We start from the raw sequence: 23307 nt of genomic DNA, 5'->3' as shown, positions 1-23307 counted from the left end.
TGAGCCGAACTTAATCCAGATGGGGACTGACCCAATTTCGAAAAAGTTCACCTGTTGATTCAGACGCCGAACTTAACAAGTCATCCTTATGTAGGTCAACACGCGGAAGCAACATGTCAAAAAAAAATTATCACAAATTAATCGATGGAGCTTATGTTTTCTTTTGGCATAGTTATTTTTTTCAAATTCTAGGCCAACTCTGATGACGTTTCCTTCATTGAGTTTCTAAGCGAAAAGCATAAGGTGAGAGGAGTCGGAAAAAAGGTGAGTCCTCTGTCATTCCCATAATTCCTAGTAGCCTCTCGCTTTTCAGCCGCGCGGATAAGATGCTCCGCTGGAAGACCAAAACGTGAATTAAGAAATGGGACGAGTTTGTATCCCTCAGGGTCAGGTCGCGCACAGCCTGCAAATCAAACTGCGTCTTGCGAACACACAATTACAACCACTTAAAAACGGGAACTTTATTTACTCTTCAAGTTACGTTTCATTTTTGTGTGGAAGGCAATATTTACAATGTCCGTCTTCGTTAGGTTAGCATCATAAAATAATCTGACTGACTGCTAATAGTTGACAGAAACAAGATGTACAGTGATATATGAGCGGAAAACAACGTAGATCTACTAAGCCAACTACAGAATAAGGTGTTTATGACTCTGAATGCGGCGATGGAAGAAACTTTACGAAAACAACTCGTTTAAGTACAAAACTAGTGGTTTTACATTTTCACCAAAAAATAAGATCAATGTTCATATATTTAGCACGATTTAAAAGTTTCTTTGCATACTTTTCAAGCTAATTTAAGTTCAATAACTTTTTACAAACTCCTTGCTTTACGATTATAATCAACTTTTGCTGGTAACCCTTTCACTCCCAAGATCTCATAAGTAATTCTCCTTACAGCCTGTCATACAATTCTTATGATGTTAGTTCTGAGAACTCGGTATTGGATCCACCAATAATCCCTAGATTGTTGTTTTTCTTTATCCCTATCACTGTTGTGCTCGATATTGTACTGATAACGGTGAGAGGAAATTCAATCTTGTTCACCCATGGGAGTTAAAGAGTTATCTAAGTCATACCACTCTCAAAACTAACTTTACAATAAATACAAAGTGAAACAAATTGAATCCGATAACGTTTTCTGACTGTTCATTCAAATCATTTTCACCCAAAACAAAGCTAATAATAAAACAACCAAACTAAAAATTGTTGCTTCTGCATTGTGCAGCACACGCAAACATCTGTGTGTTATCCCCAGGCTACAAAGAACTTGAATATACTATTCTATAACTATACATGCACTACGAACTAAATTACTAACGCACTAAATATCATTTGAAATCCAGGGTTGCTATTCTCACTAGCGAAAAAAAAAATTGTGGATAAAATATGTAGACAATTCAAGTATGGACTTTTGGAGTAGTTCTTGTGGCGGGCAGCTTAATTCTCTCATGTAGAGCTCCAAACAACATATAGAGGAAAGCTAAGAGGTTGATATTTTTTCATTTTTGATGGATATCTTTACCAAGAAACATAGAATAAGTTAAGAACTGGATGTTTCTGCTCTTTTGGTTAGGGAAAATTGGTTTGATGGAAAAGCAGTACACACACAGAATTAGAAAAGTGTTATAAAGAGAAATGCTGAGTTTGTTTAAAAATTAAACATTAATAACTTAAGCTCAGGTTGACAGAACGTACGTGTTAAACGTGATGACAAAACAGCAAATGTTAAAGAGTGGAATTAGATTTCCGAAGTTAAAAGTCAACTAGGCAAAAAAATTGAGGTGCAATTTCTGGAAACATTTTTTTGGTGTTGCGTGGTCAACAAACTTGGGGACATAACTCAACTGATGAACCACCACAAGATCATTCTAAAATACATCTGTCTCTACAATGATAACTTTACCTTAGACAAAAGTAGGCATAGGGTAAATTTTGAAGTCAAATTGGATGAACTTTTCTGCTATGTGGAATTCACAAGTATAACATGTTTGATTAGAAATTTTTCATTTTATAACTAAGACTAGGTCTACTTAGTTTCCACAGCTTTAGTCGTGATATACTTGTTAAGCCAGCTTGGCATGGTTCAATTTTAAGAGTAGGGAAAATGAAGTCAGACTTCAACATGTTCTGTTTGTTTTTGGTGAAGGATAGGTGCAAAGAAACTGAGTACAAAACAGTATTTAATTCATTACCAACACTAGTTTCTCAAAGCTATCTTTAAATAATAGGACACTTGCTATAAAATGTTAGAAGTTACAAAAGAAATTAACTTAACAGGATGCTATGAAGGTATACATTACTTTTGTAAAGTGAATTAAAGGTGATACTGTATCACTCATGGATCCAAATGCTACCGGTTGTGTACAATTTATCTACTCATCACTGAATCACTCATTCCCACTTTTCCTTCATTTTAAAATGAGATGTTTTTTCAGTTTAGAAATTCAAATGCAAATTAATGATGTGCACCTATCTTCTTTCTGAAAGAAAAAAGAAAAACATTTTTCCTTTCAGTCAAGAATCCTGAAGAAGTCGACTTATATTTCCAAATGAAGGAGTTTGGATTACATTTTTTAACTTTCAAATGCCAATAACACTCATTTGCAACTTTTTCAAAAGATTTACTAGGATACAAAAAGAAATGAATAAAACACTGGGTGGGGGTACTTGGGTCAATTTTTGTTAGGTGTGCTGCTGGCCTTTCAGAACCCCTTCTGCAGTATAGTCTATTCTGTGGCCAATTATAGATCCAATATTGGTCATTTTTAGACCAGTGTAATTGTTGTGATCCCGATGGTAACAACCTTTTAATTAAGAATTTAATTTTTTTTTATTTCTAAATCCCTCCAAACCAGAATTTTCCAGAATTTTCTATCCTCAAAAATCCTAAAAATGTCTTTTAACTCTATTAAAAGTGTAACCCTGTGATAGTCAATCTGGGTGTGAAAATGTGGCCCATCCCCGCCCATCCCCATTAGGCTTTTTCTTGGAAGCACCCCCCTTCCCCCCCCCCCCCCTGCTGCACTAATCACTGACCATAATACTCACGTTGTGTGCGTTGTTTATGTCTTGCACTGGTTGTTTGCGGTGGGGCTGTTCCTGGTAGAGCTGTAGCCCCTGCACTCATTGGAACAGCAGATTGTTGGCCTACATTCTGTTTCAGAAGTGTCCAATCAAATGTGTAGTCATACTGGTGGTTCAATGTCCTGAACAGAATTCTGTACAGTTGGCGAAGATACATGTAATCTGGTGCCTCTTCAAATTTTAATCCTCTGCAATAGTTTAAATACATGGCAAACTCTGCAGGAAAACCCTGCAAAACAACAACAATAACAACCATTGTAAGCTTATGTGAAAAAAAAGTAATCTACTTGCCACACCTTTAACTCCTAAGATCTGATTATTTATCCTCCCCTTTTGCTACACACATTTCCTTGACATCTCCATGTAATTACAGGAATTTAGTGTCAGATCAAGGTAACAACTTGTACCTGATAAGTTTGAGTATTCTCATTACCTGTTTGCTGAATAATGTATGGATAATATAGGGCAAGTTACATGTTAATCACTTCTACAAGTTTAAGGGTTAGGAAGTCTCTCCTGTCTTCTACCACTTGGGGTGACTTGTGGATTTACTACTCTTCCTGAATGAGATACTTTTTTATCACTTACAGCCCATTTTCCCCCCAAAACCTTTTTTTGGAGAAGAACTGTTTTTGTCAGTAATGTTCTACAAATGCACCATTTTAGCCCCACCAGTAACCACTGTAGACTTAAAAAATAAAGGTGGTACCATATCCCTAAAAATGTTAGGACACTTTCTCTTGGTTTTATAGGTGTCATATTTTTCTCTTAAAAATTCAAATAATGGGCCTAAGAAAAGACAAAACATAACAACTCACTTTACAAAGAACTTCAACTGGTGTGGACATCTTTTTTTCACTTATTCTTTCATACTTCTGTTTCTTTGTAGCAGCCTGGACAGAAGATAAATCATGAAAAGTTGTCATGACTATAATATATCACTAGATGTAACTTGGTTAAAACATCTAAGTATATCAAGTTTTTGAAGGCCTGTTTTGCTCATTTTTCCCTTCTTCCCTATAGCCCTGTAGAAAAAACAAAAAACAAAAACCAAAAAAAAAAGAAACAATGTTTACAAGAATGGTAGACAACCTTAAGTCCTTGCCAAGGAAGGCTGCTCCTGGCAAAGTACATTAATACATATCCTAGTGATTCCATGTCATCTCGGCGTCTGTTGTGGAGAGAAAACAGTTAAAGAAACACTTGTTAATAATTTTGTATAAGAGAAGATTAAACTACTGACAGACTGATGTCTGCTTAACCAAACTAAACTAGACTAAATTGATAGAAGAATGAACATACAGGTAACCAAGACAACCCTGAAATCAAGGGTCAAGTAAGTTTAAAGTATGGCAGTTGCATGTTATAATAAAAAGAATACAGTTCAAGTTCACAGGCATAAATACATTTTGGATGTGACTTAGAGTCAGATAAGCCCAGGCTGTAAGGCATGGGTTAAATGACTCTGAGAAGGCCCCAAGACACAGGTATACCCAAAAACATAAACTCTGTTACTATATTACTGTCACTTTAGAGGGGGTTGATAAAATGAGAACCGTAAAATGATGGCAAAACTGTCTGAACAATCACACCAAAATCTCCAATTCATCCCACAAAATGCATCACAATGCCTGATAAAGTGATATTAATAAATAAAGTAATTCCCTTTTTAGGGGCTGCGTACATCCGGGAAACCATCAAATGAATAACATTTATTGTCAACAATATTAAGAAGTAATAGTCTGTTATCAAGCATGTCCAAGAGAAATGAAGTTTGAATCTATCAATAACCAATTAAAGTCAGTATTTGAGTCATATGACCCTATCTGACAAAGCTTATCCTGATTTTCATAGAATAAAGAAACTAAGAGTAGTACCACTGAACTCTGAAATGCCATTAACCCTTTAACTCCCAAGATCTCACAAGTAATTCTCCTTACTGTCTACTAATACAGTTCTTGTGATATTAGTTTGGAGAATTTGGTATTGAATCAACTTAGAATCCCCTAATTAACATTTTTCTTTCTTCTCATCACTTGTCTGCTTGATATTGTATTCATATTGTAAGGAGAAACTCTGTCTTGGTCACTGGTCACTCATTGAAGTTAAAGAGTTAAATTGCATGTCAACCCCTCCTTTCCCACCCTCCCCCCCCCCCCTTCCCAAGCATTTCTTAAGATTTCCCTGACAGATTGCCAATACAAATGTTCTCTCCCAGGTGTAGAGAGGCACTACAAAATAGTCCAAGCAAATATCAGAATGAACTGGCTAGGACTAATACCAGAACTTTATAACATGAAATCTGGTGATCTAATCACTTCTCCCTTGCATCTACGACCCAATAAAAAAAATCACATTTACTCACGATTGCTCAATTCCAAGGTGTGCATTTATGCTGGCATATCTAGCAGTGCCTGTGAGATTCTTGTCTTCCCTGTATGGTATATGCTGCTTGGTTTTACTGTCCCGAAACTTCTTTGCTAAGCCAAAGTCAATGATGTACAGCTATCGAAATACATAAAATTTAAAAAAGATCATTAATTTGCTAAATACTACAAATTATTGACAGATACGAGGATATGAGGAGCGAGAAAAGGAAAGAAAAACAGGCAAAAAGTTTATGTTTTTAAATGTTTTTTCATGTTCACCTTGTTACAGCATCTGCTTGTGCCCATTAGAAAATTGTCTGGCTTAATATCTCGGTGAATGAAATTCTTGTTGTGGAAATATTCAATGCGACCTATCATCTGGAAGGAAAGATTTCGACAAAGATGACAAAATGTTTGCAAACACAATGTGGAGCAAATTACACAGTAACAGTGGCTTCAAAAAGTTTTAAGGATAACCTCCCCTAGGTGTTGATAAATAATCTTGAATCAGTGTGAGTATCAGTTGACACCTTATCATTAGTATATATTTTCTCTCTAATGATCTCTATACATTTCCTAGGTACTGACAAGGAGAATTTCTTTAAAAATTGTGAACTTTTGAAGTTTGTGATTGTTTCCTTTATTCTCATGACCTTGATGTATGATTAAGGGGTGATATTGTAAGGAGAAATTAGATGTTTATTACTCCCTTACTTAAGGGTTAATAGTATAACTGCTTTGGTGATTATAGAGATGCATATACTCTGATTGGTTGAGGATTGTGTTATATCACTTCCTCTGTAACACTAACAAAACACAAAGCAGTCATTTTGAAATTTAGGCCTCCTGTTACAATCACCTCCTGCAAGATGATTAGAGCAGAGCATAGCCCCATAATTATACAAAATAGTAGTAACCCATCAAGCTGAAAAAGTTTGGATGTACGACCGTACAAGGTGCTACTTTTAACATGCGTGGTCACCTGTACTGCAGGCATGCCAGCGCCACAGCTTTGTTCAGCAGTCCAGTGGTCAGTGCACTAGACTCAGAGTTGGACAACCCAGGTTCTAGTCCTGGCCAGGGCAAGGCGTTGTGCCCTTGAGATGTGCGGGAAAAAAAAAATGCAAGCTCTGCTTTTAGGCTTGGCTAAATCTATAGATTAGCAGGAGCACTAAATTTCAAAATGACTGCCTCACACTTTGTTAGTGTTACCGAGGAAGTGATGAATGCGATAAAGAAAAGTCAGTTCAGAAGAGCACAAAAGATGCTCTTAATTTTGGAGTAACACTTTTTAAAAGAGCGATACGAAATTTTGGCTGATTGAATTAAATGAACCTATCAAATTCAAGTGAAACTGGCTCTTTATCTTGATACAAGTAATCAAAACAATTGAAACAGAAAAGATTCAACAAAATGAATATTTACTACAGAATTTGAAAGCACTGAACTATTACACTAAAACAATTATTTGCCTAAGGCTTTGGGAATATTATTAAACTGTCCCCTTGACATCATTTCCAGGGCTTTCCCTTACTTTGCCTTAGATGAATAGTTGTTAAATATGGTAGGAAATGTCTTGTAAGACCAACCTGGTCAGCTAACATGAGAACTGTTTTCATTGTAAACTTCCTATTGCAGAAATTAAAAAGGTCTTCTAAGCTGGGTCCTAACAAATCCATCACTAACACATTGTAATCTCTCTCTTGACCATACCATCTGCAAAAATGAAACAACACAATCACAATCCAGTGGACAGCCAAATCTACGTAAAGAGGCTTTTTTCACAAGCTATTACATTATGTGTTCCTTTCAAGTAAAATACCACATTTCCTCAAACAAGTACCCACACCCTTATCTAAAATTTTTGCTAAAAGCGGGGGCCCTTATTGAAAGGACAGCACTCAATCGAGGGGGGGCACTTTTTAACTTAGTGCAGCAATAGGACAAAAATCCAAAGAAAAGATAATGCACATAAATGAACTCTGCAAGCACATGGAGATAGAAATATCTGGAAGGAAAACCAAACTATTCACTTTTACTGATTCTGCTGTAGTTGAAGCTTAAAAATTTGTTTTCTCTTCACTGTTTTCTTTACATGTTCTTTGGTAATGACGAAGAGAATTTGTCTCAAATCAGCTTCTTGAATTGCTGATCATTTCTATTATTCTCATAACCTGCACATTTGATTTAAGGTTTATACTGTAAGGAGAAATTAGAAGCGATTTAACTGTACCATACCTAAATTTAGGAATACCATTTCCTCCTTGTAATATCTTATAGAGCTTAGACTCATACAACAGTTGTGGATGTCTTGCTTTTTGGGATTCAAGTTTAACTGCCACATCCTGCAAAAAAGGATGTCTCAATGATGTTACAGTGAAAATTGAATTTGTTTATTTGCTGTCAGTTCTTAGCCACTGGAAGCCATTCTTGGGCTATGGAGTTTCAAATTTTTTCTGTGACAATACACAGCTCCATTTCACTTTCAACAAATATTTATTACTGCAAAAATATCCTCATATGAACAAGATGGAAATCTTTAGGACTGTAAGTTGTAACTTAATGAAAATCAGTCAGCTCAGGCATTGAACTAAAACAATTGTGCATAGATGAATGAATATCATGTTAATTTTAACATAATTACTACAGGGAGTGTTGGTTCAGAAAATTAACAACATGTCATCACTGTTTTCTGTGGTAAACAAGTCAGTAAAATCCACTTCAAGTTCCAATTGTTATGCATACACTGTATACATTGTTCTCCAGAAGTAAAAGCAGCTGGCTTTTCACCAGCTACTTGATTCTGAGACAGCCACTATTTCAGTAGGACAAAAGAGTTAAATACCTGTCTTCATCTGAAATTGATTTTAACCTTTGTTGCACATTAGTATATACCCAAAAAGATTGATTAGTACTAAATGACAACAATATGGAATAGATACTAGGGAAATAGATATTCAATCCCTCTATACACTTTCCGATTTTCCCTGTGCTACTGTAGTTTTTATGGCTACTGAAAAACCTTTGAAAAAAAACACTGATATAGAAATGACTTGTGATGAAAGTTTGCTTGCATTGTTGTTTGCCTAGGCAACAATTGAAAGCACATTGAACATCTGAAAGGAAGATAAAACAGCTAAGGCTATACATAATTTTAATGCCCACATTTACTTATTGTGTCTTCAACTGGTTGTCATTCAAATGACACCTTTAGAATTCACTGTTTGGGCTCTTACACCTGATTGAATGATTTGATGGAAAATCACCCCAAACAACAACATTTTCCTCAAATCTTTACCATCTCCTTGCTGTTTTTATGTCTGTCTTCTTTTGATTTCAGTGTTATGGAAATATTTTCCCATCAAATTTCATCAATCTTCACTTTTAGAGTGAGGCTTGTGGGGAAAATTATGTACTACAATGCAAAAATGCATAAGGCCTATCCACAAAATTCACAGAACTAGCAAATTATGTACTATCTGGACACAAGATGGAATATCAAATGTATAAAGGATGTTTTTATTTCAAATTGTTTTTAGTTTCAATTCCTTTTTTGCTGTTATAAAAACTGTAATTTCATCTTTAACTCTGTCAGTGTTGGCTAATAAAAATGCCTACTAGAATAACAATTTGTAATTAAATTCAACCCCCCTAAAATGGAACTGATGAATCAAGAGATCAGTTGCATGAAAAATTTCAATGTTTTTTTAATTTTTCACTTTGGACAATTCTCAGTCTTTTCAGTTACCTTCTCCACACCTGTTGGTGTCATTTATAGCATACCCAAGAAAACCCCTTTAAAATGATATATCATACCTGGTCCAATGGTTCATCATTCTCATTTCAGAAAGAAATTGGCATTTCCCTTGGGCAGTAAAGTGTTAAGAAAGGATATACAATTCAACTCTAAACCAGTGCTCAGTTGATGCAGAACAAATTACAGTTTTTCAGCTGTGACAGTGATGAATTTCTTAAAACATAACACAGACTCACACATTTTATGGCTTTTCAGCCTAAAAATCACTGGGATATCTATTAATTGTTTAAAATCTAAAGTATAACTTTTATACAGAAGTGTCTTATCACCAGAATTTGACAAGGTTGTATCATTGATGGCAGAGTTCAATAAACACATAGTAAGTTGCTTTCATAACCTTTGCAGAGATACTATAACAACAGTTCTTCCAAGAATAAAATTTGGTGAACATGAGGATATTCAAGAAACACAGTCTAAATGTAATAGCTACAGTACACCTTTGAATTTTGTATCTATAATAATTGACCTAGAACTTATTGGCTATGACAGAAATATGTTCTATTTTGTTTATTTCTAAGCTATTTTAAGTAGTTTCAACATACAAATGTAAGGTCATGCTGAAAATGAGATTTCTTTTCCAATTTTTTTTTCAAGAATTCTAGAGGAAGGAAAAACAACAACAACCAAGTTTGCCATAACCCAAGGAAGGATAGTGATATTGCTCCATACAAACCTCGCCATTTGTAATATTCAATCCTTTGTAGATATCACCAAAAGACCCGCTGCCTATTTTCTGCTGCAATTTATATTTCCCTCCAACGATAAACTCCGAGCGAGCGCTGGTAGGTTTCTGCATTTTAGAAACCTTATAATCACACTAAAACAAAATACACAGAAATATACGGAATAAGGAGTGAGGTGAGAAAAACTGAGAATAAATAACACAGTACAAAGCTGAGGATCGTTGCGAATAACCGCATTACGCTTTAGAAAAAAATTTGCATCAAGTCGCTAAAAAATGTATCTAATACAAAAAGTACTGTTTACTTGAAGACGTGCGTACTCTTATGAAGCAATAATTATATAACTGAGGGGTAGCGCTCTGAGAAATTGCTCAACACAGAGCGCAACAGATTTCAAGTTATACAAAATTTCGAAACAAAGGAATTTCTTTTTTTGTATCCCGCAAGAATAATTGTTGACATCTATAAGGTTGAAAGTTCATCCCTGATTCTTATTCGCGTACCTCAGAGGCTATATTTTGACATCTCCTGTTGTGGTTAATATTTCATAAATTATTCAACCCATCGACATGGTCAGAACTACAAAACATACATCAATATATTTATATACATGCATTTACATTCCTTCTTGTATCCATTCTCTGAAAAATTCCACTCTAGCCTACTCCTTTTTAGATGAAAGTGCAAATGAACTAATCTATTACTTGTAAGAAAATGACATCCAATTCCAATTCAACAAATCATAACGTGCCTCTTTCCTTAAGAACATTCATTGCCGGAGCGTTTCTCCTTTGTTTGGCAATGTTACTTACCTTATGAAGAAGAAAAAGAATGACTAATTATCTCTGACATTGGCTTTATCGGAAAGAAAGAGATCGAAGACTGCGCTTCCCTCATAAACTGACAGAAACTGAGATTACATCCTTAATCTCCATATTTCATCGAATGTCCTCCATGTTTTTCCTTACTTGAAACAAAGAGTATTATGGGATGCTACGTAACTAGGGGCATCATCAGGGGTAATCGATATTTTTATATCGATTACTTGTGACTTGAAGATGGCGGCTGCTGCTTCGAAATCTAGAGTTGTCTTATTGAGTTGCGGCTCTTTTAATCCTATCACTTTCCTACACCTGAGGATGTTTGGTAAAGATGCAATTTTTGAGGAATATAATATTTTCTTATTTTCAGTTATTTGTCGTACATTTTCCGTTCCCTAGTTCGTCATAGCTCTTTGGAGATTCTTGCTTTTGGTCTGATTTTTCAGAAATTGCTCGTGATGCTCTGCTCAAAACGGGTATTTATACAGTGGTACAAGGAATATTTTCTCCGGTGAATGATGGATACAAGAAAAAGGCTAGTAAATTGAAAACCGCAATTTGATCTTTTGTCAACAAGTTTCAGGTTTTGATTGGGATTTATTGACACATTGTTTTCTAAATATTTGGCAAAGACACCTTTGATTTCAGCTGGCTCCTGTCTCTGAATAAACAATTATTACCTTATTTAAATAAATCTTTTGAACCAAAAGGCAGACCACCGTTTTGATACAAAAATTCTCAAAATTCACACGTAAATTAACTGATTGGCATCTGCATCCCATTACAAATAAATTGTTTTTTTGTATAACGAGAGATGGCTCAAGTGCACCTGTATAATCAGGAGTCGGAATTTACTCTCATTAGTCTTTTACACTCTAACATTAGCATTCATATTCATTACACTATTCTCTTTATAATTCCTATGGTGCTGACAGGAGAATTTGTTTGACAATCAGGAGCTTCTTACATTGGTGATCATTTCCTTTATTCTCATGACCTAGAATTTTGATTCAAGAGTAATACTGTGAAGGGAAATTTGAAGCCAGACACTCTCAGAGGTTAAGGGTTAAAAGAAACTGTAAGGTTGGATCTTCTTTCAAACTGCCTTGTGGAGTGGTTTGGGTAGAAATGAACTGAGTGGACCCTTTACCTTCTTGTCCTTCCCCCCCACCCCCCTTCTTCATTTCCATTCAGTTCCCGCCAAGTTCAAAATTTGTATTTTCTCTGTCTCTTTGCCCAATTCCCTTTGACCATCAGTAGTCTTCATACTATTGGTCATGTTCCCACATACCAACAATGAACATGTGTGAGACATTTGGTCACAAGAAGAGGGGGGGAAAAACAACTGAAAGAAGGAACTTTATGGTTTTGCACTCACCAGCTTTCTGACTGTGTCCATCTGAAGAGAGCCTAGTAGAGGCTAACTCAAAATGTACTTCATGCAACTTTTTCTCAGATCTAGTCTGATTTTCTGAATTCAATCCCATTAGGACCTAATTGAATCTGAACACAGAATACAAATGTGTAGACTTGGAGTTCAAACATCTGATTGGATAAGGTAACATCTTTGACTTTGATTCAGCTTTCTAAGTTGTTTTGTTACATCATGACATTTCATGATAATTTTTTTTCATGTAGTGTGGATGACTGGGAGAGTAAGCAGGCTGGTTGGACACAGACAGCCAAAGTTTTGAAACATTTTGCTGAAGATGTTGTAACTAAATTCCCAGGTAATTTACAGTGTGCTGTCATGTAGTATATTGACCTGGTAGAGAGAAAGTTGACACTGATAAGTAACAAATGAAAGAAAACTTTTTTTGCTTTCTCTGGTACTTAAATCAGTACTCTGAGCCACAGGTTTTAATGTTTGGGTAGAATTTATTAATTAAGGTGATGAGGAGGAAATGATTGAAAGCCACTGTAAATTGCTGGCTGGTTTTTTTTTTCTCATGGGAACAGAGTTTGCACATAGATCTTATCGAACTCGGCCATTGCTTGAGATTTGAATCCGAGGGAAAGAAGCAATAGCTGTAAAACTTTGTAGAATGAAGCTACTAGTGTACTAGGAGTATGGCTGGTTGTCCTTGCAATGGTAGTCCTTCACAGGTTCCCTGCCAGTATTTTGTAAGGTTTCCTTGATGATTCCTTTGTGATTCCATTGTACCCTTGGGTGAATAGAGCACAGTAAGGGTAAATAGTCTTGACTAAGAATACAATGATCCTGGCTAGGTTTTGAACTCAGATATTTTGGCTCAGAGTTTAGTGTGTTACTCATTAGATGTACATCATGTCTCCAGCTTCCCACGCAGACACTCAATGGGTCTTGTCACACTTTTTGTAAACTAAGAGAGGAATCATGAAAAAGCCCCTAAGAATGTCAGTGTGAGAGGCTACTTTATCTCTCACACGAGTTTAAACAACCAGGTTAATTAAACAATAGAACAAGACTACTTTTCTAAACTTCCAAATCTCAGACCACTCAAAATAATTTTTATTTTTGTGAAAAAGATTTTTTTCCCCTCTAGGGTCCAGTCCCCCTACTGTGAAGTTACTTTGTGGAGCTGATCTTTTGGAATCATTTGCTGTACCCAATCTTTGGGCAGATGAAGATGTAAGTAGTAGAAATCCACAGTAAGTATTTGATCAAAGATTGAGCTTCTGGAATTATATCTTTTAAATTAGTATAAAGCCTTGTGAAGAAAATATGGCTTGAACTTGAACTGAAATTTAGGCAACCAAAGTGCAAATTTTTCATAATAAGCTGAATAGAATTTGAAAATTATAGCATTGTTATTGAAACGAACTTTTCAGAGATAAGACTGTTTTTACAATGTTGAACTCAACCATTTAATCTGTTGATTCAGAGGCACTCTTTCAGGTGTTCTCATTTTTCTGTTCTGTTTGTAAAGAAACATCCTAGAGAAAGCTGTTTTGAGTGGCAATTGATACACTTGGCACCCAAGTGAGATTAGGTAGATATTTCTTCTGCAGGTAATTGTGAATGGGGTAATTATTGAACCTTTCCATTGAATTGGAAGGATGACTCTGAGGCAATAGGTGGTGGATGGCCAAGCAACTTCAATGTTTCCTATTTTTGTGAACATTTTAAACCTTCCTTGATTGATAATTTGACAAGTGATAGTTACTATTATATAAATAAATGTCTAGACATATGTTTTGCTTCTCATGGTGAGCAGATAGAAGAAATTGTGGGGAAACATGGTCTTGTTGTCATATCGCGAGTGGGATCCAACCCGGAATCTTTCATCTACGAGTCAGATGTCCTGACAAAATACATTGTAAGTTTATATCAACTTTGTCAATTTCAGTGATATAAATATTTCAGTCTAGAAGGTAATTTTTCACTCATGATAGCATTAACCAAAGAAAAGATGTGCATATGCTTTGTAGTTATAGAACTTTTCACTATTGATTTCTGTAATTAGTGGATATGTAACTTGTGGCAGAAATCTGTTAAAGGGGCTTCTTATTTAGGATTTCTTGTCTGGTACATAAACAGAAAGTTTGATTTACTTTAATATTCTTTTTCATGCTCAATAGAATAATATTCACATTGTCACCGAGTGGATATCAAATGATGTTAGTGCAACAAAAATAAGGTAAAATTAATTTATTGATTCTGTTAACTTAGTGAGGCAAAGATGGCTTTCAAAGTCCTCTGCTTTTGACTAGTAAAATAACATGAATTGTTGCAACTTCAAGGCTGACATTTAAAATATGTAATCTAACATCATTACAGCATTAAGTACACAGAGGCGAATCTTTTTTCTGAGTGCAATCCAGTTTTGGTAATTATTCTGATTCCCTTGGGGAAATGTTTTCTCTCAAAAACTAGTCTTTTTTATTCCAGTTAATTAAGGCAACCACTGAAAAAAAGTTGAAGTTTCTATTTTTTTCATGTAAATCCATTAACCTCAATCTTATGCAATCTTTCCTACTTCTGCAACTGCAAATTCATGAAAAGAAATCATTTAATCCTTTACATCCTGATGTCAGTATGCATATTCTCCACACTGTTTCCTATTCATTTGGTAAGGAGCTGAAAAGGGGAATTTGTTAACCAATCAGCAACTTCTTCTGTTGGTGATCATTTCCTTTGATTTCATGACCTTCATGTTTCATTCTGGGATGACATTTTAGGGAGAAATTAGATGTTTGTCACTCTTAGGGGAAGAATAACTTAAGGATTGATAAAAGTAATGCATACTTATTATATAATAATTGTTTTTCCTCTCAGGAGAGCTTTAAGAAGAAGTGAAAGTGTCAAGTATTTGATTCCAGACCCTGTTATTGACTACATAAAGGAAAACAAGCTTTACTTTCCAACAAAGTAGCAAGAAGATTGAAGATAGGAGTTAGTAACATTACTTTCAACTTAACAATGATCAGTGAGTCAGAGCATCAAAAAAAGTTTTACTTGTATTTTATTTAGAATAGGATGTACAATGAAATGCATGTGGATTTTTAAAATCTTTTCAATGGAAGTACAAGCAAATTAGCCACAAGGAAGCCTGATGAAGTAGCACACATCAGTTCCGAGAAATGTCAGTTGTAATCAGAGTCAGTCAGTGGAGTAGAGCAAATAAGTATAACCTTGGGTTCCAGCATTTTTTCTGATGTAAAAACTGGGACAGAGATTGAATTATTTTACATGAGATATGAGATAGGTGAACTTCTTTATTAAATAACATTTGTAAACAAGACTTTTTAATTTATTTTTGGTTTCTCAAGGGTAAATAGAGAAAAGGGATTAGTTTGGGCAGGGAGTCCCTCAGCCTAAGCTTATCATAGTTTCTGTTGCATGAAACACAACTAGGAGTATTCCATCCACCCTGAATGTGATACTATTCAATGGCAGGTATTTCCCCCTCCCCCCTGTATCAAGCTTACTTCTCAGTTCCACAATAGCCATTTACACTCCTTGGTAAGTAGGGGGGCATACTAAGAAGTGGTCCACAGAAGTATACAGCACAATGACCAAGGCAGGTCTCAAACCCAGATTTCTTTCCCCCAGAGTCCAGCAGTCACTCCATTGTCTCAATGTTTTTCAGGGTACTGAAAAGTTACTGATGTAAGGTGGATCCTCTAATCAGTGCATGCATTCCATTTGTTTCCCAATTGACCAAGCAAGAATACACATTAAGGATGGAAAATTTAAGATTTGCTGACCTCAAGGGAAAAATTTCGCTGCAGTTTGAAAAATCAAAATTAATGATGCCAATCAGATTCATATATTTTGAACATTTCCTGAAAAAGTTTCAACTTCTTTGATATTTAAGTAATATAAACCACTGAAAATCTGTTTGGTGTCCTTTACAGAGCCACTGCTTTCTTTGTTGAATTTGTTTTGTACAAACTGGTTGAATCATGGTTTCCTAAATGGTTTCAAGACAACCAGTCAAAAAAGACCTTTTATTTGTGAACATGTCCTCAACCCTGAACACAGCAAGGGACCTAAGATACCATGCTAAATTACATAATAAAAGCACATTCCACAACACCCTCAGATATCTAACAGAAGGGTTTAACATAATGGAAACTTCCTGTGACATTGGGATTCATGATTAGAGAAGGGCTAAGTGTTAATTGCCTGCCATTTTATGATCCCTCAGGCAGTTGCTTATTAATTTAGCCTTCCAAAGTTGAAATTTCCCATGCCAATCAACCCATGGAGGGCACTGTATTTCGAGCCCTTGGGTTCCAATAACTTTCCTCACCGTTTAACCAACAAATATCCCACATCCACAAACACATTAATTGATATGTTTTAAAAAGGTTATTCTTAGCAGAAGCAGTGTCTTTTATTTCAAATGTAACAAAGAGGTCTTGTGTTATTTCCTCCATGTCCCAGATTAAGAATTAATTTCAAAGCTAAAAATAATGGGATGACCTGCACTTAGCTGGCAATAAAATATGAAAGTACACTTTAGGTTTGCATTAGCCTGTTCCCATATACTGACAAGACTTGATTATAACTCATTGTAAATGCGAGGTGGAAGTAAAGAAGAGAAAGAATGTACATTTGATTGAAATTGTCACCATTTCAAGTCAAGAGGTAGAATTCTTCCTCACCTGGGAACTAAAGTTTTAAATATTTCCTTTGCATTTACATAAAAAAACAATTTCCATTGAACATATACAGAAACTTTCCATCAGTACACTATTAGCAATTCTTTTAAACAAAATTAAATTTTCTCTAGTATTTTTCACTAGTGTTACTCTACGAATAATGAATTAATTCACAATTATTTGCCAAAGAGGAAGTGAATATTATTAAAAAATGTTCACTGAGCTTGAAGCATAATTGCTCAGGTCCTTTCAGACTGTTGTAAATTCTGTAAATAAAGAAACTGATGCTCACAATTTTGATTAATTGTATTTATGTTTCTATGAAACATTGACAAAACATGAGGTAGCCATTTTGAAATTCAGCACCTATGCTATAATCACCTCGAACAAGGTGATAATAGTGAGATATGATGCAATCCTCCACCAAACACAGCCCATGCATTTCTATAATCACGAACACAATTATAGAATATATACAGTAATAAACTAAATTCTCTAGATATGCATCTCTATACATAAACTGTTAATAAATTACATTACAATAATAATAAATTATAAAAAGTATAATAATGAAGTTATTGATGTGGGTTTCTCTATACCCTTTCCTTCATCACTAGACCCAAAATGTGCTTTTAACTTTGATTGTAGTCAAACAAACCAACAAACCTCAACTAATCTTTGCTGGTTAAAATAAATAACTGAAAATAACATTTCAATGTAAAACACCTTGTCTCATGGAAGAGTTGTAGAGTTGACTTGCAAATAAAGACCTATAACATGCCTTGCAAATAAACATCACAGACCAAATTATTGTAAAAAAAAGCCCAAAAAACCAAACAAAATATTCAAACTCTTGCTTCAGAGTCATCTGTACATTGTGTACATGAAAGAGCTGTTTTCTGCAGAGCTTGACAGATACCCTGAAGAAGTGCTATAGCTATCAGAGAGAAGTCTGTCAGAGTTGACTTCATATGACCCACAATGAGTTGAAGCATTGTCTGTAGAAGGAATGTCCCAGTTGGAGGAAGTCAACAAAGTACAGTCTTCATTTGAGCATTCATATAAAGTTTTTTTGTCTTCATTTAAATTGGAAAGAGTTGTAGGGTGTATTAAGTCTTCAACAGAGGCATTCTCTCCATATTTTCCTTCTAGAAAGCCTTCAATTTCTTGTATTGGGAGCTGTGTTTGTAGGAATAGGTGAAGACCAGCAAATGATAGATAATTATTTACCTTGACGATTCTGAAAAACAAAACATTTCAAAGAGGTTAACCATTTACCAACAAAACTTTCACATCCTGCTCTAGTCAAATAGTTGAGTCAATTTCACATTCTTATGCAATTTGTGACAAGTCTTATAATATTACACAATTATGTCATAACTAGGTGTTAAGCACATGTTAATTGCATCATGATGTAGTGTGATGTTAATCCCATAGTGAGATGTGATGTAACTCTCTTGAAGTTTAATAACAGCAGTATCATCATTTTAACCCCTGTAAGTTGACTAACTATCTTAATCATGGTGTTAAAATAATACCTCATTCTTGAAATTAAAAGCTTTTGTTCTGCTGTACAAATTTAATTTAATTCCATGCCAGAGAGATATTGGTTTCAGAATTGAACGCACAAAGGAGAAAACATGCACATATTCTACTCTAAATTTTGCATATTTTCAAGATGAAAAATAGTTTGGGTTATTAGGTACTAGGCAACCTCCAAAGTTTGCCATTTTATAAGATGAACTATCTTAAATTTTTTCACTCCCAACATGTCATGCATGTATTCTACCCAAAATTTTGCATATTTTCAAGAAGATGACAAATAGTTTGGGCTATTAGGTACTAAGCAACCTCCAAAGTTTGCCATTTTAAAAGATGAACCCTCTCCAAATTATCTTGCTTCCAACATATTGCTTGGTAGCTCAATTTGTATTACACTCCAAATATTACCAAGGATACATGGGTTTGAATCTCATCAAAGCCTAAAATTTTTCAGACTTCTTGTCTGTAATTGCTAAATTGCAGGACATCTGCCAGGATCATTGCTCAGATTGCCCATTTTCTTTCTTTTAGCTCTAGAATATCTTACTCAAACTTATTCATTCCTTTAAGACAAGTGAGAACATAGAATCACAGCATGATTTCCACGTACAAAACAATAAATACTCACTCGCTTAAGAAATGTTGAAATCCTTCCCGCCTAGAATCAATCACTCCTTTATCAAATCTGCTAAAATAACTCTTTGGAGGTAGGGTTGGAATACTTGTTTCCCTAATGAGAGAAGACTATATATTAGAGAAACAAGAGAAAAGCACTGAAAGAAACTGGTCAAGATCAGGGGGTAAATGAAAGAAAAACGCTTAGAAAAACGCAACGGCAACAGACAACATATATTTACAAAAATCATTTCTTGCTGGTTACAAAGATGGAGAAAAGAAAATTAATAAGAAGACTGAGCAAGATGGCACACCAAAGTAGTAAAAACTCGTATTCAATCACGAGATCTACAAAACGTACCCTCCTAATCCGCTGATATCTGTGCTGGAAAGCTTTGCTCTAAGCCAGCAAAAATCAGAATATCTTCTTCTAACACTAGAGCGTTTACTGAAGAAGGCCTTGTTGTTAGTCTAAAACAAAAACGAGAAGCAATAAGAATATCAACTATGTCAGCCGCTTGTGCCAGAAATACGATATATCTGATAGGGCTAGAACGAAAGTAATAATACCGTCTGTTAACCAAATAAAACCCACCTCTATGTTAATCTCATAGTCAACAAACTTGCTGCGGGAGCAGTTATGAAGTTTTGGGTTGCTCACGAGAACCTTCACGGTCTGAAGAACAAACAAATCAACACCAAAATTTATCAGTTTACTCAGAGGACACTGCTTCAGTGACATTACAGGTCGCAACGTTAAATTCACTTCGAGTAAAAATCAATTAAAAAATATACGATAACAAAACATTTTCTAGATAAAAGGGAAGAGAAGATGTGGGTATCGAAACGACGATCGAAAAATTAACGGCTCGTTAGTGTAAACATATACGCGCCAAAAAGGGAACTTGCTCTTCGACCGTCATACTGTAAATACAAAATGAGATGTTTCCGAAACACAACTTACTTCACGGTCCTTTTTAGATATAGTCATTTTCTATCGTTACTATGGAGTGATGGACAAATCAAAGTGCATTCTATAATCTACGAAACATCCAAAAGCAAAGAGCGTTGTAGTAATAGCCGGCACAAACACGAAGGATCGCCTGACGCAAGAGTAATACATAAGATAAGCACATGACTTGTCATGTGATTCAACCTGCTGCGAACGAAGGTCATTTTTACGTCACGCCTCACACTTTCCTGTGATTGGTCGATTGAAAGTTTTTTTTAATGCAATGAATAACGCAATCTTCACTCACGTTTTACCTGCACGTGACTTCAACTATGCGTGACGTGCAGGAATGTGTGAAGTGTTTGATTTTAAAATTTGAATACATGTAAAAGCCTGATTCGACAACGTCACGATGTTTTCCTTTGCTTTCGAAAATGATTTTTAAAGCGCAACTATTTCATGGAAGGTTTGCTCTGAGCGAAGATCAATTAACGACATGCAACAAGCTTTTCCAAGTTCTTTTGATTGGTCAAACCATCTTTCTAAAGGCTTTTGTTGATTTCTCCTTTTTTTTTGTAACGCAACGTGTGCTACGGAGGGTGACTTTGCTTTTTCGTTTACCTACGCGTGAATACAACCCTTACATTCAACGATTAAAATTGATTATATAGGCCTGGTAGAACTTGCGATTTTTTCCTTCCGAAAATGTTCTGCCGTTTTATGGAAGCGTAATTTACTCTGCAACTCCCAGAAGTATTGACGACAAAAGCGACAAAATCTCATTACGATAGCCCCATCGATAAACCTGACGAAGCTCAAAGGTTGACATTTTTGTCATCTGTTTAACATGTTTTCAGAATAGGGTCCAAAAAAAACAATGACTATTTCTAAATCTTTCTAAGACAGCAGTTCATTATCATCGGCTCCTAGTTGCTCGTAAGCTGAAGTACATTACGGAATCGCGCCCATTGAAAAGCGTCGCCCGAGAAAAGTGGGGTATCCATGATGCTTTGCGGGCGCAATGACCTAGGAATGAGGTTGCAAACGCTCACCGCCAACTTCGGTCGCTTTAGATCTGAATTGACAAATTCCCAAACGGGAGTTGTAAAATTTCGCTTTGCGTCCGTTTAGAGACAATGGAGATACAATTGGAGCAATTAGCATTGTTTCAAAGTGACGAAATGCTCTTTTCGTCGGTAAAGAGCGAGGGCTGCGTTTGCATATCAAAAGAGCGTGAAGTGTTCATCCGTAAGCTTATGAGCGTGAGCGTGCACCTACGTGGAGCGGGAATCTACAACGTATACTTAAACTTTTCGAAAAGTAATTAGACTACCGACGTGTTATCTGAAACTGACGGCAATAACGGGCCAAAAAGGAAGGTAAAATTCCGCACAGCCCCACACTACATTATACGTTCAGTTCTTGGATAGAGTGACAAAAACAATACTTTACCATTGGGAAAACAGATTTGTTTTACGATAGTATGGGGCAGTACGGAAATTTTACTAAAAGGAATATTTCTGTGATGTTTTGCTTTCTTGGCGAAGTTGATGGTCGAACCTCGCAAATCTGCCGCATTTGAGTCTTAACACAAATTGAAAACCCGGCATTTGAAAGGTAATTTAATTTTACATCTGACCGATTTTTAAACAATATAACCTAATCAAGATAACGCCACTAATTACGTCTATTCTTCTTCGATGAAAAGCGCTACGTTTCGGTTGTCTGCACAAGAAACAATACTTTCGAACACTGCGTACACGGGGGATTACATGATTGACAGTCGGATTGACAGGCCTGCGTGAAGTTACGCATGCTCTCTTTCTCTTTTCTAGCTTATTTGCATTTTCCCGTGCGACGTTTTTCAATGGGCGCGATTCTGTAATGTAGCACTTTCGACTGAATCCTATATTCAGTGAGTGGTTTAGTTTCTCATATCCTAATATTCTAAAGCGTGATAGCATAGCCATTGTTGAATAAATCTTTGGATTTAAATTGGGTGTTAACTTGTATCTTTTCCAACGTTAAGAAGCCTGTTATACCACTGAACTTGTTATACTTCGTGAAAAGGAAGCTTTCGGTTGAAGATTATAAAAAGGAAATCATATAATCTGTCTGCACGATGGCCGTCAATTGCGCAATATATTTTTTGCATTTAAGGTAGTATGAAACTGCTAGGAAACAGTTAACAATCCCCTCAGTGACATTTTGGAACAGGAGATCCTGTATATTTAAATTTATCCATAAAAAAGAAAAGATAAAAAAATACGATCGGACAGGACACCAAATGAGTAGCAATGCAGAGTGGGGGCATGTAATCAAGCTCAGAAATTAAAAAGTTGGAGTTATGACTTGAAAAACTAGTTCGCTTAACATAAATTAACACTTCAGTTCACTGTCACAATACCCAATATATAAAACAGAATCACATCTTTCAAACCAACCTTCACAGATCTATATTTAGCTTTAGATGGTGTTCTCATCCTGCCGTCAGACGATGCTATCCTACTAATTTTCTTTTCACAAACACATTCTGTTGTTGTTTCCCTGACGCTAACAGGGATGTGATTTAAAGGGAAAGATATCCTCGAGTGTTCAGACGTTGTTAGCATCACGTCTAGTCTGATGAGGGACGTCAAGAGTACATTCAGCTGATTCTCATATGTAAATACACTGCACTGCTACAACCACTACTCTTTCCGTTTATCCGGAACAAGTTTCAGTTTCGTTATCGCGATGATACGTTTTCCAAATTTATCACTTCCCCAAAGGTCGAATTTCACTAAAATTGATGGCTTCACGGAAGTAACGCAAACCTCTAAACCGAAAGGAGTTCAATGCAAAGAGGGGGACTGGCCCGACATGCCAAAAGAGAAACACTAGCTATGCGGTATGGCGCTAGAGCGCCATACCGCAGATACAGGAAACAAAAAGTCAGTCCACAGCCGTTCCTTCCTTTTACCCCAATTTTTTCCTTTTTTTACCCTCATTGTGTCCTTCAGCAGCATTTATTTCACACGTGCACTCGACGATGATCTGAGAAAATAGGGAAACTAGTGCTTTGGCGCACGGGATCTCGGGATTGTTGAAGGCGCTTTGGGTACCCATCACAGACCTTAAAACGGTCTCGCTAAAACCGATCGTAACCTTTGATACGGAGCAGTTGGGCAAAGAAATTGTTTGAATTAAACAACATTTTCTGCAAATTTTGTGTTCATGACTAGTTTGTTCATGCTTTTTAGAGCACAGTTTGGAATATCTAGGCCAAGAAGTCAGGCCAGAGCCAAATCTCCAATCTAGAAATCTTCCAAAAATTTGCATCTCATATAAC

The 23307-nt window shown here is 35.8% G+C and overlaps 3 protein-coding genes across 5 annotated transcripts; 1 reads left to right on the top strand and 2 right to left on the bottom strand.

Moving 5' to 3' along the window:
• Positions 1–446: 446 nt before the first annotated feature.
• On the bottom strand, positions 447–10937 carry LOC113667068 (casein kinase I). Its single transcript, XM_089195156.1, has 10 exons — positions 10769–10937; positions 9947–10090; positions 7695–7801; positions 7046–7172; positions 5736–5834; positions 5453–5592; positions 4180–4258; positions 3906–3980; positions 3052–3316; positions 447–2483 (listed from the first exon to the last, which is right to left on the bottom strand). Exons 2-10 carry the CDS (start codon positions 10067–10069, stop codon positions 2473–2475), a joined length of 1026 nt encoding a protein of 341 aa, XP_089051282.1. The 5' UTR covers positions 10070–10090; positions 10769–10937; the 3' UTR covers positions 447–2472.
• A 42-nt stretch (positions 10938–10979) lies between these two features.
• On the top strand, positions 10980–15499 carry LOC113685178 (nicotinamide/nicotinic acid mononucleotide adenylyltransferase 1). Of its 2 annotated transcripts, none has more exons than XM_089195157.1 (8): positions 10980–11102; positions 11224–11312; positions 12268–12335; positions 12416–12507; positions 13303–13388; positions 13975–14076; positions 14339–14397; positions 15036–15499. In XM_089195157.1, exons 1-8 carry the CDS (start codon positions 11015–11017, stop codon positions 15130–15132), a joined length of 681 nt encoding a protein of 226 aa, XP_089051283.1. In that variant the 5' UTR covers positions 10980–11014; the 3' UTR covers positions 15133–15499. The 2 variants fall into 2 exon arrangements, with proteins under 2 accessions (XP_089051283.1, XP_089051284.1); XM_089195158.1 differs by having other exon boundaries at positions 13975–14081.
• A 1078-nt stretch (positions 15500–16577) lies between these two features.
• LOC113667174 (sorting nexin-10B) lies at positions 16578–22818 on the bottom strand. Of its 2 annotated transcripts, none has more exons than XM_027183002.2 (5): positions 22421–22818; positions 19620–19700; positions 19386–19495; positions 19038–19139; positions 16578–18107 (listed from the first exon to the last, which is right to left on the bottom strand). In XM_027183002.2, the coding sequence occupies exons 1-5, from the start codon at positions 22586–22588 to the stop codon at positions 17732–17734; spliced, it is 837 nt and encodes a 278-aa protein (XP_027038803.2). In that variant the 5' UTR covers positions 22589–22818; the 3' UTR covers positions 16578–17731. The 2 variants fall into 2 exon arrangements, with proteins under 2 accessions (XP_027038803.2, XP_027038880.2); XM_027183079.2 differs by lacking the exon at positions 22421–22818 and adding an exon at positions 19989–20167.
• Between the last annotated feature and the right edge of the window lie 489 nt (positions 22819–23307).

This window comes from Pocillopora damicornis, chromosome 2, assembly GCF_964200805.1.
Source record: "Pocillopora damicornis chromosome 2, jaPocDami1.2, whole genome shotgun sequence".
Taxonomy (NCBI): Eukaryota; Metazoa; Cnidaria; class Anthozoa; order Scleractinia; family Pocilloporidae; genus Pocillopora; species Pocillopora damicornis.
This window is presented reverse-complemented; position numbering and strand designations above follow the sequence as displayed.

What these genes read in the sequence shown, in the direction of transcription:
- LOC113667068 (XM_089195156.1), bottom strand. Translation starts at nt 10,069, where the DNA reads ATGCAGAAACCTACCAGCGCTCGCTCGGAGTTTATCGTTGGAGGGAAA. An exon ending in AATGGTATTCCTAAATTTAG is followed by an intron (nt 7,173 to 7,694) that starts GTATGGTACAGT and finishes TCATTTTTGCAG; the next exon opens with ATGGTATGGTCAAGAGAGAG. An exon ending in CACCTTGGAATTGAGCAATC is followed by an intron (nt 4,259 to 5,452) that starts GTGAGTAAATGT and finishes TCTCCACAACAG; the next exon opens with ACGCCGAGATGACATGGAAT.
- LOC113685178 (XM_089195157.1), top strand. Translation starts at nt 11,015, where the DNA reads ATGGCGGCTGCTGCTTCGAAATCTAGAGTTGTCTTATTGAGTTGCGGC. An exon ending in CCTACACCTGAGGATGTTTG is followed by an intron (nt 11,103 to 11,223) that starts GTAAAGATGCAA and finishes CTGATTTTTCAG; the next exon opens with AAATTGCTCGTGATGCTCTG. An exon ending in ATCTTTGGGCAGATGAAGAT is followed by an intron (nt 13,389 to 13,974) that starts GTAAGTAGTAGA and finishes CATGGTGAGCAG; the next exon opens with ATAGAAGAAATTGTGGGGAA.
- LOC113667174 (XM_027183002.2), bottom strand. Translation starts at nt 22,588, where the DNA reads ATGCTAACAACGTCTGAACACTCGAGGATATCTTTCCCTTTAAATCAC. An exon ending in ACTATGAGATTAACATAGAG is followed by an intron (nt 19,496 to 19,619) that starts GTGGGTTTTATT and finishes TTTTTGTTTTAG; the next exon opens with ACTAACAACAAGGCCTTCTT. An exon ending in GATATCAGCGGATTAGGAGG is followed by an intron (nt 19,140 to 19,385) that starts GTACGTTTTGTA and finishes TTCTCTCATTAG; the next exon opens with GGAAACAAGTATTCCAACCC.